This window comes from Chionomys nivalis, chromosome 15 (assembly GCF_950005125.1).
Source record: "Chionomys nivalis chromosome 15, mChiNiv1.1, whole genome shotgun sequence".
NCBI classification, from domain to species: domain Eukaryota; kingdom Metazoa; phylum Chordata; class Mammalia; order Rodentia; family Cricetidae; genus Chionomys; species Chionomys nivalis.
In genome coordinates, this window is record NC_080100.1 from 68,181,543 (window position 1) to 68,199,428 (window position 17,886).

Here is a 17,886-nt window from a genome sequence, read left to right on the forward strand (position 1 = left end):
GACTAAAGCAAAGAAACAAAAGTTAGAAGTGAAGATGTAGCTCAAATGGTAGTGTGCTTACCTAGCATCAGGAAGCCCTGATTTGATCCACACTGCAGTATGTCGGGCATAATTGTACACACCTGTGATTTCAGCATGCAAGGGTAGAGGCAGCTAGATCAGAAGTTGAAGGTCATTCTTGACTGTGTAAGGAGTTGAAGATTAGCCTGTGATATGTGAGAGCCTGGAGTTGTGATAGAGGTGGATAAAGAGGATGCAATGAGATTTAGTGTAACTAATAGAAAAGTTTAGCTCTTAGCGCACACACTTGGGAGGCGGAGGCACGCAGATTTCTTGGCACTCAAGGCAAGCCTGGTCTACACAGTGAGTTCCAGCCCAGCCAGAGTTACACAGTAAGATCCTGTCTCAAAAAAAGAAAAATTTCATTAGCTAGCTCTATATGTTGGCTAAGGGCAGTTATTGGAATCCTTCTCTAGAGAGCTGGGGATGAGATTCTCTTTGGAGTATGAATTATTTATACTTAATTATTTACAAAATGTAGTACAAGGACTGTGCTAACGGACTCTTCCTCGAAATTCTAGTCCACACTGAAGGATAACTGTCTGCATGTTTTAGAGCAGGGTGTGTGTGTGTGTGAGAGAGAGAGAGAGAGAGGGAGGGAGGGAGGGAGGGAGGGAGGGAGGGAGGGAGGGAGGGAGAGAGAGAGAGAGAGAGAGAGAGAGAGAGCTTGTTTTTGTTGTTTCTGCTGCTGTAGCTCTTGCTAGACTGGAACTCACTGTGTAGACCAGACTGACTCCAGCCTCACAGAGCAGCTGCCCAGGCCTCCCAAGTGCTGGAAGTAAAGTGTGCACAGCAGTGCTGTCCCCGACATCGGTCATAGTCTAACCATCCCCTCTGTCTCCTCTTTTCCACCAGCTGGCATTTTCCAGGCCATGTGTCTCCTCATCTGTGCTGAGATGTACCAGGTCTCCAGACTGCAGCACATCTGTGAACTGTTCATCATCACACAGCTGCAGAGCATGCCCAGCAGGGAGCTGGCGTCCATGAACCTTGACATTGTGGATCTGCTCAAAAAGGCCAAGGTGGTTGGCCCTGTGTGGAGGGTGGGGTGGGGCGTCAGTGGAAGGAGGGCCTCTTCGTTTAAAATATACATATGCTACTTTGTTTTCTGTGTTTTAACAGCTATGTGAAGACTAGTATGCATTTTAAAGTGTGACGAAAGGAAGCTACAGTTTCTTTGCACCAGTTTTCATGGTGAAGTAATTTTGAAGCATTCATTGGGTTAGAAATTACGTTTATATAAATTTTTTTCAATAGTGATTATAATCCCAGTTACTTGAGAGTGGCTGTGCTTTTTTACATTAACATTACAGGAAATAGAATTTTCTTCCGCCCCAAAAAAAATCACTTCTAAGCATTACTGGGGGAGGATAACAGGATGAGGCTGTATATACCGAATGACGTAGTTACTGCAGGAGAATAACAGGACAAGGTTGTATAGACCGAATGGTGTGGTGACTGGAGATACTGCTTCATCTATTCATTCATCTCATGAGCATGTTTTCCCCGCTCGGTGGCAGCATTGGTTGAGTTGGCTGGCATGTCTTGCTGTGTTAGGAATCGAGCGAAATTTAAAGTCTAAGATTGGGAGTCACTGCACTGGCTCCTGGCCCCTTCCATGCCTTACTCTCTGTTAAGAAGTAGCTACTTGGAATTCTAGAAAACACATGCAATTTGCACAAATCTGTTGTGAGAAGCTGTGGTTAGAAAGACTAGAGAATATGGGGACCGGAGAGGTAGCTCATCAGTTAGGAGCTTTTGCTGTTCTTGCAGAGGATCTGGGCTCAGTCCCCTGCACCCACAGGATGGCTCACAATCGTCCATAGGCACAAATAAGGTGCACATACATACATACATGCAGGCAAAACACTCATGTATGTGTGTGCGTGCTTGTGTGTGTGTATGAGAGAGCACATATATAGAAATTAATTTTTTTTAAAGACTCTAGAATATGGAAGAAGACAAGACCAGGTCTGTACATAAAGAAGAACTGTGTGTTGAAATCTGCCCCTCAGACCGTCAGATAAGAGTCTAGTCAAAAGCCCAGCATAAACTCATTCACTCATGAGAGAAGCTGGCTGTGGCGGATCCTCCACCTGTGTTATTGCCCATTTTCCCCAGTGCTGAAACTCCAGGTGGCCTTAGCTTATCATAAATGTGCCCTACCTAAGCCGAACCTTCTAGGTCTTCCCCACAGGTGATCTTTGATATACCACTCTATAATGGGATATCCAAAAATCCTGTCTGGTTCCCCTGTTCATGCTGAGCTGGAGCCACATAACGGAACAAAGGACAGACTCTTGTCAGCTGAAAGCTTGCCTCCAGGCTGAAGTAAATTCGTTAATCATTATATTTATTTCTGGGTATACAAGGCATTTAGCCAAAGCATCTGAGCATTTTAACTATTTTATACTTCAGTTCTGTCATAATCAAAATTTATGATTAATATTAATTAACGTTAATTTAATATTATATATTAAAAACAAATTTTAAAAATCAAGTAACCCTTATCTTTCGCTGATGTACTTATATTGACCTTGAACAAGTTTCCCTCTTGTTAGCATGTTTACATCCTGAATTCCCTTATTTTTGTTTTATTTAATTTATTTGGAAACAGGGTCTCACTTATCCCAGGCCAACCCCAAGGATGATCTTGAATGTGCAGTTCTTCTGCCTCTACCTCTGGAGTACTGGGGTTCTGACTGTGCCCCTGCCGGAGATGGAGCCCAGGGCTTCCTACTACTAGCCTTCCGATTTGTCTTCCCCAGTACTAGCTGCTGTACAGGAAGGCTGCACTTTAATTTCCCAGCTGCCAAGACCCGAATAATCACACAAAAACTCTATTAACTATAACACTGTTTAACCAATAGCTTAGGTATATTCCTAGTAGTTCTTTTTTTTTTTTTTCCCGAGACAGGGTTTCTCGGTAGCTTTAGTGCCTGTCCCGGAACTAGCTCTTGTAGACCAGGCTGGCCTCAAACTCCCAGAGATCTGCCTGCCTCTGCCTCCCGAGTGCTGGGATTAAAGGCGTGCGCCACCACCGCCCGGCTCCTAGTAATTCTTATATCTTAAATTAACCCATTTCTATTAATCTATGTATCACCACAAGGCGGTGGCCTACCAGTAAGTTTCCAGTGTCTTTCTCCTTCGGCAGCTATGTGGCATCTCCAAATCTGCCTTCTTTCTCCCTGCGTTCAGTTTAGTTTTCCTGCCTACGTCTATTCTGCCCTGCCATTGGCCAAAATAGCTTCTTTATTAACCAATGGTAATAGAATATATTCACAGCATACGAAGAGGAATCTCATATCAAGCTGCTGACGCTCTTTAGTTTTCCATCTGAGGTTTGAAAATTTATCATATCTACCCTAAGTTTTATTGTTTCTGTTCAAACCTAAAAAAATGTTTATTTTATCATATGTGTATGGGTGTTTTATCTGCATGTGTATGTGTATATCACATGTGTGTCTGGTGCCCACAGAGGCCAAAGAAGGTTTCAGGGGCCCTGGTACTAGAGTTACAGAGACTCCTACGTGGCCATTTGGGTGCTGGGAGTCCTGAGTCCTCTGCAAGAGCAGCTACTGCTCTTAACCACTAAGTCATCTCTCCAACCCAATTTTTGTTTCTTAAGACCTTTTATAAAAGGTTTTTTTTTTTTTTTTTTTTTTTAACTATTAAGTGTGTGTGTGTTGTGCCCTTGAAGGGGATTGTAGGAAACTCCTCCCCTCCCTCCTCCTCTCATTTCCATCCCTGCCTGAGGATACAATTTTTCTCTGCCTAGGATGCTTGCCTCGTTCTGCTACTGCAGGTCCAAAGGAAAGAGGCTAACCAGCTACGGATGGAAACTTCTAGAGCTGGACCTTCCCTGTTTATGATATGATTGTTGTAAGTGTTTAGCATAGCAACAGAAACATGCCAGCTTCCTCTTGGAAGGCTTGAGGGTCCCAGTTTAGTGAGAATTGGGTATGTCCTCCCGGTTCTTGTCTTCGCAGAGTTAAGCTCCCCAGTATCTCTTCGGATCTAAATTTCCCATCGCGTGGCTCGCAGTGGTCCCTCGCTTCCACTGCCCCTACCCTCAGCTCTGCTCTCCACCGAGGGGCCTGCATTTTCATCCATCATCCATTCTGTCACCTACTGTACCCAAGACATGTGCTTCCCTGATTGGCTTCTTTGTCTTATTTTCTGAAATTTTTTTTAGTTTAAACTCTTTATCATAGGATAACACATGCATTTCCCAAACACTAATTTTATTTTGTTGTTGTTGTTGTTGATTTGTTTTTTGAGAGATATCCTTGCTTGGCATGGAAATTTTTATGTAGACCAGGCTGTCCTTGAACTCGGAGACATCCTCCTGCCTCTGCTTCCTGAATACTGGGGTTAATGGCATAGGCCAGCATGCTAGGCCCAAACTCTAATTTTACAATGAGGTGCCTTCCATTTTTTTGCCTAGAGGCCTTAATATATATTGTATAATATATATAATACCTCAGGTTGTGCATTTGAAGGAAGTTTCCTTAGCCAGCTTTTCCCCCTTAGGCTGTTCCCTGTCCTTCCGGTTCCAGGTCGCCTGCTTTGTCAGTTGTCTGGTAGCATCCATTAACACAGCTATGGGTTTTTACTCTATCCCTGGGCATTACTTGTTTTATCTGCTAAAAGTCAGAGAAGAAATTACTAAAATGTGATATGGAATTGGCTGTGAAATCCCTTTCAGTTCACAACTTCTGTGTACTGAGAAGAATAGGTAACTGTGAATCTACAATGTCAAGTATTATTCTAATTTAAAATACAACTTTTTGTAAGATCATCCTTGGGTTTGTTCTGTAAGATATGGAATTAGAATTCTTTCCAACTTAGCATTGCTTTTTGCTTATGTAATTTTTTTAGTGTTCTTAAAAGACTATCTTTAGCTAAAAGGAAAGCATCCTAAAAGACCATCTGAGGAAGAATGATAAACCTAATGTGGCGTATATGTACGTGGAATGTTATTCTGCCTCTAAAAGGAATGGCACTTTTATATAGATGACAATATGGATGACCTTCAGAAGAAACTGTGTTAAATGAAACATGATAAAGAAGGACAAGCATTGTATGGTATAGCATGTACCTACTGTAGTCAGACTTCTTATGTCAAAAAGTAGAACAGCATAATCTAAAGAAAGTTATTTGTTTTTTTTTTTTTTTTTTTATTTTTTATTCTTTTTTAATTAAAATTTCCACCTGCTCCCCGTTTCCCATTTCCCTCCCCTCCTCCCAAATATTGCCCCCTCCCCCCACTCCCCTCCCCCTATCCCCACTCCTCTTCTCCTCCCCCCACACCATTCCCCCTCCCTCTCGATACTGAAGAGCAGTCCAAATTCTCTGCCCTGCGGGAAGACGAAGGTCTTCTATCTACGTCCAGGAAGGTGAGCTTCTAAACAGGCTAAGCTCCCACAAAGCCAGTTCATGTATTAGGATTGAAACCTAGTGCCATTGTCCTTGGCTTCTCATCAGTCTTCGTTGACCGCCATGCTCAGAGAGTCCGGAATCAACCCATGCTTATTCAGTCCCAGACCAGCTGGCCTTGGTGGGCTCCTAATAAATCAGTTCCACTGTCACAGTGGGTGGGTGCATCCCTCGTGGTCCTGATTTTTTGCTCTTGTTCTCCCTCCTTCTGCTCCTCATTTGGACCTTAAGAGCTCAGACCGTTGCTCCAAATTGAGACTCTGTCTCTACCTTGATCCATCGCCAGATGAAGGTTCTAAGGTGATATGCAAGATATTCATCAGTATAGGATAGGGTCATTTCAGGTTCCCTCTCCTTAGTTGACCAAGGTACCAGCTGGGGACATATTCCTGGACACCTGCGAACCCCTCTAGAGTCAAGTCTCTTGCCAACCCTAAGATGGCTCCCTTAGATAGGATATATACTTCGCTGCTCCCGTATCCATCCTTCCTATATCCCAACCATCCCAATCCCCCGAGCTCCTCCCATCCTCCCCTTCTCATATTTCTCATCCCATTTCCCCTTTGCCCCATGCCACCTCACCCGCAAGTTCCCATTTTTTGCCCTGCAATCTTGTCTACTTCCCCCTCTCCATGCGGATGACTATATGATTTTCTTTGGGTTCACTTTCTTATTTAACTTCTATAGGATCGCACATTATATGCTTAATGTCTTTTACTTATGGCTAGAAACCGATTATGAGTGAGTACATCCCATGTTCCTCTTTTTGGGTCTGGGATACCTCACTCAGGATAGTGTTTTCTATTTCCATCCATTTGCACGCAAAATTCGAGAAGTCATTGTTTTTTACTGCTGAGTAGTACTCTAATATGTATATATTCCACACTTTCTTCATCCATTCCTCCATTGAAGGGCATCTAGGTTGTTTCCAGGTTTTGGCTATTACAAACAATGCTGCTATGAACATAGTTGAACAGATACTTTTGTCATTTGATGTGGCATCTCTTGGGTATATTCCCAATAGTGGTATTACTGGATCTTGGGGTAGGTTGATCCCTAATTTCCTGAGAAATCGCCACACTGATTTCCAAAGTGGTTGCACAAGTTTGCATTCCCACCAGCAATGAATGAGTGTGCCTCTTTCTCCACAACCTCTCCAGCAAAGGCTATCATTGGTGTTTTTGATTTTAGCCATTCTGACAGGTGTAAGATGGTATCTCAAAGTTGTTTTAATTTGCATTTCCCTTATCGCTAAGGAGGTTGAGCATGACCTTAGGTGTCTTTTGGCCATTTGAATTTCTTCTGTTGAGAATTCTCTGTTCAGATCAGTGCCCCATTTTTTTATTGGGTTCATTAGCATTTTAAAGTTTAGTTTCTTGAGTTCTTTATATATTTTGGTGATCAGACCTTTGTCTGTTGCAGGGTTGGTGAAGATCTTCTCCCAGTCAGTGGGTTGCCTTTTTGTCTTAGTGACAGTGTCCTTTGCTTTACAGAAGCTACTCAGTTTCAGGAGGTCCCATTTATTCAATGTTGCCCTTAATGTCTGTGCTGCTGGGGATAAACGTAGGAAGTGATCTCCTGTACCCATATGTTGTAGAGTACTTCCAACTTTTTCTTCTATCAGGTTCAGTGTGTTCAGACTAATATTGAGGTCTTTAATCCATTTGGACTTGAGTTTTGTGCATGGTGATAGATATGGATCTATTTTCATTCTTCTACACGTTGACAACCAGTTCTGCCAGCACCATTTGTTGAAGATGCTCTCTTTTTTCCATTGAATACTTTTAGCTCCTTTATCAAAAATTAGGTGTTCATAAGTTTGTGGGTTAAAATCAGGGTCTTCTACTCGGTTCCATTGATCGACTTCTCTGTTTTTATGCCAATACCAAGCTGTTTTCAATATTGAGGCTCTGTAATAGAGTTTGAGGTCAGGGATGGTAATGCCTCCAGACGATCCTTTATTATATAAGATTGTTTTGGCTATCCTGGGTTTTTTGTTTCTCCATATAAAGTTGATTATTGTCCTCTCAAGATCTGTGAAGAATTTTGATGGGATTTTAATGGGGATTGCATTGAATCTATAAATTGCCCTTGGTAGAATTGCCATTTTTACTATGTTGATCCTCCCTATCCAAGAGCAAGGGAGATCCTTCCATTTTCTGGTATCCTCCTCAATTTCTTTCTTCATTGACTTAAAGTTCTTGTCAAATAGATCCTTTACTTCCTTGGTTAGGGTTACCCCAAGATATTTTATGCTATTTGTGGCTATCGTGAAGGGTGATGCTTCTCTGATTTCCATCTCTGCTTCCTTATCCTTTGTGTATAGGAGGGCAACTGATTTTTTGGAATTGATCTTGTATCCTGCAACGCTACTAAAGGTGTTTATCAGCTGAAGGAGTTCTTTGCTGGAGTTTTTGGGGTCGCTTATGTACACTATCATATCGTCTGCAAATAATGAAAGTTTAACTTCTTCCTTTCCGATTTGAATCCCTTTGATCCCCTTATGTTGTCTTATTGCTATTGCTAGAATTTCAAGCACTATATTAAAGAGGTATGGAGAGAGTGGACAACCTTGTCGTGTTCCTGATTTTAGTGGAATAGCTTTGAGTTTCTCTCCATTTAATTTGATGTTAGCTGACGGCTTGCTATAAATAGCTTTTATTATATTTAGGAACGACCCTTGTATTCCTAATCTCTCTAAGACCTTTATCATAAAGGGATGTTGAATTTTGTCAAATGCTTTTTCCGCATCTAATGAAATGATCATATGGTTTTTTTCTTTCAGATTATTTATATGATGGATTACATTGATAGATTTTCGTATGTTGAACCAGCCCTGCATCTCTGGGATGAAGCCTACTTGATCATAATGGATAATTTTTCTAATGTGTTCTTGGATTCGGTTTGCCAGTATTTTATTGAGTATTTTTGCGTCGATGTTCATGAGTGAGATTGGCCTGTAGTTCTCTTTCTTGGTTGTGTCTTTGTGTGGTTTTGGTATCAGAGTAACTTCAGCTTCATAAAAGGAATTTGGCAATGACTTCTCTGTTTCAATATTGTGAAATACATTAAGGAGTATAGGTATTAGGTCTTCTTGGAAGTTCTGGTAGAATTCTGCATTAAAGCCGTCTGGACCTGGGCTTTTTTTGGTGGGAAGGTTTTTTATAACAACTTCTAATTCTTCGCGACTAACGGGTCTATTTAGATTGTTCACCTGGTCCTGGTTTAACTTTGGTATATGGTACTTATCTAAAAAAGTGTCCATTTCTTTTACATTTTCCAATTTTGTGGCATACAGGTTTTTGTAGTAAGATCTAATGATTCTCTGAATTTCGTCTGTGTCTGTGGTTATGTCTCCCTTTTCGTTTCTGATTTTGTTAATTTGCGTATTCTCTCTCCGCCGTTTGATTAGTTTGGATAGGGGTTTATCAATCTTATTGATTTTCTCCAAGAACCAGCTTTTTGTTTCATTGATTCTTTGGATTGTTTTCTGTGTTTCTATTTTGTTGATTTCAGCCCTCAATTTGATTATTTCCAGTCTTCTACTTCTCCTAGGTGAGTCTGCTTCTTTTCTTTCTAAAGCTTTAAGGTGGGCTATTAGGTCTCCAATGTGTGCTTTCTCCGTTTTCTTTATGTGGGCACTTAATGCTATGAACTTTCCTCTTAGCACTGCTTTCATAGTGTCCCATAGGTTTGAGTATGATGAGTCTTCGTTTTCATTGAATTCAAGAAAGACTTTAATTTCTTTCTTTATTTCTTCCTTGATCCAGGTGTGGTTCAGTAGTTGACTGTCCAATTTCCATGAGTTCATAGGCTTTCTGGGGATAGCATTGTTGTTGAATTCTAACTTTAATCCATGGTGATCTGATAAGACACAGGTGGTTACCGATATTTTTTTGTAACTGTGTAAGTTTGCTTTGTTACCGAGTATGTGGTCTATTTTCGAGAAGGTTCCATGAGCTGCAGAGAAGAAGGTATATTCTTTCTTATTTGAGTGGAATGTTCTATAGATGTCTGTTAAGTCCATTTGATTCATTACCTCCCTTAATCCTCTTATTTCTCTGTTAGGTTTCTGTCTGATTGACCTGTCCATTGGTGAGAGAGGAGTGTTGAAATCTCCTACTATTAGTGTGTGTGGTTTGATGACTGCCTTGAGTTTTAGTAACGTTTCTTTTACATAAGTGGGTGCTTTTATATTAGGGGCATAGATATTCAGGATTGAGACTTCATCCTGGTGAATTGTTCCTGTTATGAGTAAAAAATGTCCATCTCCATCTCTTTTGATTGATTTTAGTTTGAAGTCAACTTTCTTAGAAATTAGTATGGCCACACCTGCTTGTTTCTTAGGTCCGTTTGCTTGATAAACCTTTTCCCAGCCCTTTACTCTGAGTAGATGTCTGTCTTTGTGGTTGAGGTGTGTTTCTTGTAAGCAGCAGAATGTTGGATCCTGTTTTCGTATCCAATCTCTTAGCCTGTGCCTCTTTATAGGTGAGTTGAGTCCATTGATATTAAGTGATATTAATGACCAGTGGTTGTTAACTCCAGTCATTTTTCCTTTCTTTCCTTCTTTCCTTTGGTAGTAGAGTTTGTGTGTTTCCCTTCTTCAAGTTGTGCTGGTGAAGGGTCATTAGATGTCTGAGTTATTGTGGGCATTGTTGGACTCCTTGGTTTGTGATTTTCCTTCAATTACTTTCTGAAGGGCTGGATTTGTGGCTACGTATTGTTTAAATTTGTTTTTATCCTGGAAAATTTTGTTTTCTCCATTTATAGTGAACGAAAGCTTGGCTGGGTATAGAAGTCTGGGCTTGCATCCATGGTCTCGTAGTTTCTGCAGTATATCTATCCAGGACCTTCTGGCTTTCATGGTTTCCATAGAGAAATCAGGTGTAAGTCTGATAGGTTTACCTTTATAGGTAACTTGACCTTTTTCCTTTGCAGCTCTTAATATTCTTTCTTTATTCTGTATGTTTTGTGTTTTGATTATTATATGACGAGGAGATGTTTTTTTTTGATCCAGTCGATTTGGTGTTCTGTATGCTTCTTGGACCTTCAAAGGAATATCTTTCTTAAGGTTGGGAAAGTTTTCTTCTATAATTTTATTAAATATATTTTCTGGACCATTGAGCTGTAGATCTTCTCCTTCTTCTATCCCTATTATTCTTAGGTTTGGTCTTTTTATTGTGTCCCAGATTTCCTGAATGTTTTGTGATGAGAATTTGTTGGTTATGCTGTTTTCTTTGATGAGAGTGTTTATTTTCTCTATGGTATCTTCAGTGTCTGAGATTCTTTCTTCTATCTCTTGTAATCTGTTGGTGGTACTTGTCTCTGTAGTTCCTGTTCGTTTATTCAAATTTTCCATCTCCATCCTTCCCTCGGTTTGTGTTTTCTTTATTACTTCCACTTCACTCTTCAAGTCTTGAACCGTTTCCCTTACCTGTTTGATTACTTTTTCTTGTTTCTCTTGGTTTTCTTGGGTATCTTTGAGAGATTTATTCATTTCCTCTACCTTTTTGTTTGTAATCTCTAATTGGTTGTGGCAGTTTTTCACCTCCTGTTTAAGGTCCTCTATTATTTTCATAAAATTCACTTTTGAGTCGAATTCTTCTAATTCTTCTGGATTAGGGTGTACACTTCTCATTTCGGGATTCCTGGATCCTGGTGATGTCACGTTGCCTTTCAAGTTGTTGGGGGAATTCTTGCATTGGCGCCTGCCCATCTTTTCCTTCAAATGGAGCCAGGAGAGGCCTGATGTCTTGGACCAGTCTTTGCTGTGACTAACTCTCTAGGTGTATCTCCTCAGTGTAGGGGCAGGAACCGTTCTCTTCCAGGTGAACTCCTCAACACCAAAACATGGATGCGTGGTATTCCAATGACCCGCGTAAAGAAGGCCGAATGCAAGGGGTCGGGCGGGGTCAAGTAGAACACAGGCGACACTGCAGTACAAGCTGGAGGTGCCTGCGCTCCCTTTCGGGGGTTGCTGAGGCCTGCCCGCTAGGCAGGCACTCACTGCTCTGGTTGGGTATCCTTAGTGTAGGGGCGTTTGTGCTCTCTACCGGGACCGTCCGCCCCAGGATAGTACACACTCACCCGTCCCGATGAAACTTCTGGCACCTACACAGGAACTCCTGGATGCCCCAATGAGCCAGGGACTAAGGGAAGTAGGGCGCAGGCAGAGCAGGTCCAGGAGATCACAGCAGAGACTGCAGCCCCAGCAGCAGGGGCCCGCTTTCCCTGGCGGGGACCTTGAGGCCTGCCCTCTAGTCAGGCACTCACTGGTCTGGGCTGGTAGCCTTAGTGAAAGGGCAGGAAACTGTTCCACAGCTAAGGACCTTGCAGACAAGGCAGGCTTGGGGGTGGGGGTGGGGGGCGGGTGTGTAGGAGAGAAAGCCTTGCAGCAGGAGCTGGGGGAGGGGTGTTTGTGCTCTCTACCGGGACCGTCTGCCCCAGGATAGCACACACTCACCCGCCCGATGAAACTTCTCGGCACCTACACAGGAACTCCTGGATGCCCCAATGAGCCAGGGACAAAGGGAAGTAGGGCGCAGGCAGAGCAGGTCCAGGAGATCACAGCAGAGACTGCAGCCCCAGCAGCAGGGGCCCGCTTTCCCTGGCGGGGACCTTGAGGCCTGCCCTCTAGTCAGGCCCTCACTACTCTGGGTTGGTAGCCTCAGTGAAAGGGCAGGAAACTGTTCCACAGTAAAGGACCTTGCAGACAAGGCAGGCTTGGGGGTGGGGGTGGGGGCGGGTGTGTAGGAGAGAAAGCTTTGCAGCAGGAGCTGGGGGAGGGGCGTTTGTGCTCTCTACCGGGACCGTCTGCCCCAGGATAGCACACACTCACCCGCCCGATGAAACTTCTCGGCACCTACACAGGAACTCCTGGATGCCCCAATGAGCCAGGGACAAAGGGAAGTAGGGCGCAGGCAGAGCAGGTCCAGGAGATCACAGCAGAGACTGCAGCCCCAGCAGCGGGGGCCCGCTTTCCCTGGCGGGGACCTTGAGGCCTGCCCTCTAGTCAGGCCCTCACTACTCTGGGTTGGTAGCCTCAGTGAAAGGGCAGGAAACTGTTCCACAGTAAAGGACCTTGCAGACAAGGCAGGCTTGGGGGTGGGGGTGGGGGCGGGTGTGTAGGAGAGAAAGCTTTGCAGCAGGAGCTGGGGGAGGGGCGTTTGTGCTCTCTACCGGGACCGTCTGCCCCAGGATAGCACACACTCACCCGTCCCGATTAAACTTCTCGGCACCTACACAGGAACTCCTGGATGCCCCAATGAGCCAGGGACAAAGGGAAGTAGGGCGCAGGCAGAGCAGGTCCAGGAGATCACAGCAGAGACTGCAGCCCCAGCAGCAGGGGCCCGCTTTCCCTGGCGGGGACCTTGAGGCCTGCCCTCTAGTCAGGCCCTCACTACTCTGGGTTGGTAGCCTCAGTCAAGAAAGTTATTTGTGTTAAGCAAATATGTTTAATTTTGGATGATGGAATCATCTGGAAATGGATAACGGTACTGTTTGTACTTAGTGCCACTAAGCTGCCCACGTTTAAGTATATACCACAGTGACAATCACAGAGAGTCCTACCCAAATCGCCTGTCATCGAGTTACTATAATCCAGATTGAAGGTTGGCTAGACCAGTGCATGTCGGGGTCGACCCCAGGAGATTCTGTCATCAGCCAGACTGCTCTTCGTCTTCCTCAGTTAGCAGCTCTTAGAACTCAGAAGTAGCAGAATTACACAGAGATCCAGTTCCACATAGCAATGACCCTGAGAGCAAATGCTCAGCTCTATCTGAGATAGGAATGCGCCTAGTGATGACCTTGTTTTAAAAGTTTACATTGAAGCATTAAGAACCTCAGTGTTCACTGGGGGCAGGTGCAGCCCTGTTGCTCTGGCAGACTGGCTAGATTCTGGTGACTTGGCTGTTTTGCTGGACGAGCTAACCTTATCAGTATTTGTTAATGGTGCTCCAGTCTCCTCTCTGCAGTGCTTACAGGCACACACCCGTGGGTGTGGGCTCCGATTTCTCCCACGAGCAGAGCAGATTATAATATTGTTTCCCTTTTCATTTTCTTGTAGTTTCACCACTCTGATTGCCTTTCAACGTGGCTGCTTCACTTCATCGCCACCAACTACCTCATATTCAGCCAGAAGCCTGAATTTCAAGACCTTTCAGGTAGATTGCTAATTTCTGCTTTGAAAATAAATGGTATAGCCTTTGTTTGAGGCTTGAGATATAATTAATAAAAGCAGTTGCTTTGACATAAAAACACAAATGCAGTATCCTACACGTCCTTTCGGTTCTGCTGTGTGATTGAGGACACTTTCACCTGTGTTGCGTGAGCAGTCTGACCTGTTACACAAGAACTGTTCCAATGATTATTTTACAGTCCTCATTCATTTTTAATTGTTTTTTTCTGGTAGGAGAGTTAGGGTGGTGAAGAGCGTCCTTAGGCGCCATTTGCCTGTGATAAATGAGACCTTAGTTTTAGTTACTTAAGTCAGTCAGCAGCAAAATTTAAATGATGTTTAAACTGTTTTCCTTTCATAGAAATACAAATATCGATTATTATTTATAATATGTCATCTTTAATACTTAGAAAATCTATATGTATATATCTACATAGAAGCTTTGTAATAACAGTATTTTATTGACCAAATATTACGCATCTTGCCAACTAAAAGTAATTATACTATAATTTTAAAGTAAAGTAAATGATAAGGATAAAGATGAGTCAGCCAGGCATGGTAGTGCAAGTATGTAATCCCTGCACTTGGAACGAAGAGGCTATAGGATCCTGAGTTCAAGGCCAGTCTAGGCCACATAGCGACCAATCACAGGGTGAGATTCCTAGAACTGTGTAATAGGAAAGAACACAAAGGTGGAGTGTTCATCAGCATAGGCAATCAGGCCAACAGAATCAGAGAAAAGAGAAAATGAATGATGGACAAGGACTGTTGGCCTTTCTAAGTTTGCAAAATGTTTTATATTGCGATGTTGATATTTATGTGTGCTCTTGGGCATGAAGAAAGGCAATTTCATGAGTTAAACATTGACATAATAAAGGAAGCAAACAGTGATCAGAATACTGCGCAAGGCTTGTGGAATCGATGATTTTCTGTATTCCTCCATGCTCCATTTCTGCCTATTTAGAATAAATTTAAAGAAAAGCCACCTGTACCCTCATGTGTTTCTCAGTATATACACATAAGACAATTAATATAATTAGTATTAGTCAAAAATTTCCACTATAGTCAGGAAAAGTCATCTTGAGTGTTTTGATAAAATCCATGACATATTTGAATAATATTTCAAAGAAGAATTGTAGAGCAGCTAAAAATGACCGTTAGTGTTTCCAGTATAAATTTACTAATTATGAGCAATGAATGCAAACATATTTCTCAGCTTTCTAATACTGGGACCACTCCCTGTTAAGTAGTTTTAAAGGGGCTTCTTGTTGCTCCTGCTGTGAGGGAGGATAGCACATCGTGGCAGGAGAGCAGGGAAGCGAAAGCTTCTTTCGTGGTTTTGGGGAGGGTGTATGGCAGAAGTGCATATCTGAACCAAGAACAGACTCAATTTGGAGTAGTTCTAAACAGCTCTTTATACCATGGTCAATTCTTCCATGGTTCTTATTCAGGCAGACCACAGCAAGGTCTAAGATCATAAAAGGTGGATGGGCTGCAATTTTAGCTACAGGTAATGGAGTGTGCTTCCCTTACTTTTGATAAGAGCATCCAGGACACTGAGCCAACAGACTGCAGGGGTGTGTAACTGACTCAAGGCCCCAGAGAAGCTGAGTTCTGAAACCAAAATTAGCTCATGCCAAGGCCTCCCTTCCAATAACCTGTCAGAGCTTTGCCTGAGCCCAGTAAGGACCATGGAAGTCTGGTTCTGGATAATGTGTGGTCTCCTCAATGGCATCTCTATCTGTACTCCAGTGCAAGATGCTCCCATGAAAACCTTTTCTTTCTTATCAAGAACCAAATACACACTAACTTCTCCCTGTGTCTCTTTCCCTCCAGCCCTCAGGCAGGGCCCCTGGTGATTACATTGCACACAGACTGTCTGCATCTCAGAAGATGCATAACAGCAGCTCAGTTTCTACTCTTCCTTTTAAAACAGAGGCTATGGGCAGCCCTTTGGCACTCTCCCTTGGTTGTCTTTGCTCTTTTAAAAAATTATCAAGAGAATTCACCTCAACTTCTGAAATTCAGACAAGAAACAAAAGAGCACAAACGTGGCATAATAATTTCTCTTCTGTGCAATAAGTATCATTTTGTTTCTGTTTTATATGTGGGACATTTTTAGTTTTCAGTCATTAAATAAGAAAATCTTAGGGCCAATGACTTAAGATATACAAACCACAGACTGGTTTTCACTGCTATGGAGTCATTTTAACATCTCACGGACTCCCATATTCCTTAAAACCATGAAACTTTCCCAGTAACTACTCAGTTCATTTAGACAACAGAACTCAATGCAGGGTTTCAAGTATTCTTCATAATCACCCAGAACCTTCAGAAACCATGTGGGTAGCCTGTGCCTTTCCCTTTACCCTGCAGGCACTCACTGTACTTCTGCAGAGTTGTGGGGTGTTTGAATGTGGGACCTCTAGATAACACATGGAAAATTGTGTGTTGTAGCATGGTTACTAAAAATCCAGAGACAGATATTGGGGTTCAGCCTGAAGATCAAAAAAGCAAAGCAGTCAAGCCATTACAGAGCTCGTACCTCTAAGAAATCCTCAGACTGAAAAGAGAGCTAGTTCCTGTCTCATCTCGGTTTATATTCCTCTCTGGTGCTGGGTTTAAAGGCGTGCTCCACTACCGTTGGGCTTCTATGGTAACTAGTACGGCTACTGGGATGAGAGGTGTGAGCCACCATTGCCGGGTTTGTGTGGCTGACCTGTGTGGCTGTCTTGCTCTCTGATCTTCAGGCAAGATTTATTTATTAAAATACAAATGACACACCACTACAGTGTGCTGTGAACACAGCCTCTCAGCAGTAAGTATACCAGGGCCTCCTGCAACCAGGTCACTCTCTTGTCCAGTTGGTGTTTGTGTGGAAAGGAGAAAGAGAGAGAGAGAGAGATGCTGGGAAATGCTGGGAGTTTATTAGTCCCTGTTGGAGCAGAGCAGCAGCCTTGATCCCTTGTGTTTTATTTTCCTTAAGTCCCACAGAACTGAAATAATTTATATACAAGACAAGATTTATACCAATGATCATACAATTTCCACCCTGCTTCAGGGAGAAGAAACTGGCCATTAAACTCAGAATAAAAGAGAGTGTATGTGGGTAGTGGAAGAGGAAAATCTACATGAGGTGACAAGGTTAGCGTAGGAGTCGCCCTGTGGGGCAGGAGAATGGAGTTGGGATTAGAGTGGCTCCTTTGGTGACAATGAGGAGAAATTCAGAAACAACAAGAGCAGTTTCAGGACTGGTAAAACTCAGATATAGTCCCTCCAAGAGAACATGCAATGCAGAGAGAGACAGGTGATCCCGAAAAGACAGAGGAAAAGAACAGGACAGATCACAAGCATTTCTACAACTAACAGCTCGAGCTATACCAAAAGAGACTGTCCGAAGTCCTGAGAATCCCAGCAGCTTTCCTGAACCCCATTGTCACCTGTGTTCTTTCCCTCCTGTATGACCTGATTAGTGAACTAGGCTGTCTCTGGAGACATTAACTAGTCAGTGAATGTAGTGAAGACTGGGGGATCAGCTGTGAACACAGCCTCGAACACCCACCCTGACTCAACAGCCCCTAAAAATGTGTCATAATCCAAGTTAAAAAGTTCTCTGAAATTAAAAACAAAGTAAAACAATCCAGCCCTACATCAGTATAGAATTAAGTACACAGGAATGAGTGGTCATAGCAGCTGTCTTTGACTGTATATTCTCAGCCAGATATGTTTAAAAATAGTTTATTTATTTTATGTGTGTGTTTTACCTACATATAAATGTCTGACTTGAATGCAGTTCCCCTGGAGGCCAGAAGAGGGCATCAGATTTCTGAGCTTGCAGAGAATTATAAAATATGCTAAATCAGTAGTTATGAACTGGCAACCGCTAACTCCAGTCAAGTCTACCAGGGTTTATTTTTTTCAGCCACCATTTAAAATGTTGTTTTTATATAGTACTTCCATTTAAAATCTTCAGGGGAAAATCAGAAAGAGTTGGACACCATGGGTCTGCCTTCCTTCTGGGAAAGCCTGGAACTAAGAAGTGGCTGCCCACTCCAAAGGGGACCTGACCTCTCCACAGGGCTGGAGTCTTTCCCCTTTCAGTGGTGGTTGTGTGCCTAGCCCCCTTCCCATCTGCTTGGGGTTTGGCAGCTCCTGTCATCCCCTTCACAGCTTCCCTGTGCAGCTGTCGGCTTGGAAGTTCTCCAGTTCTC

The 17,886-nt window shown here is 42.9% G+C and overlaps 1 protein-coding gene across 1 annotated transcript in view; it reads left to right on the top strand.

Moving 5' to 3' along the window:
• The window catches only part of Rhobtb3 (Rho related BTB domain containing 3), a 67,972-nt gene that overhangs the window by 45,062 nt on the left and 5,024 nt on the right, over positions 1–17,886 (top strand). The window contains exons 10-11 of the mRNA XM_057789925.1: positions 916–1,082; positions 13,565–13,661. Coding sequence (XP_057645908.1) covers positions 916–1,082; positions 13,565–13,661 — 264 coding nt within the window. The remainder of the gene's footprint in view (positions 1–915; positions 1,083–13,564; positions 13,662–17,886) is intronic.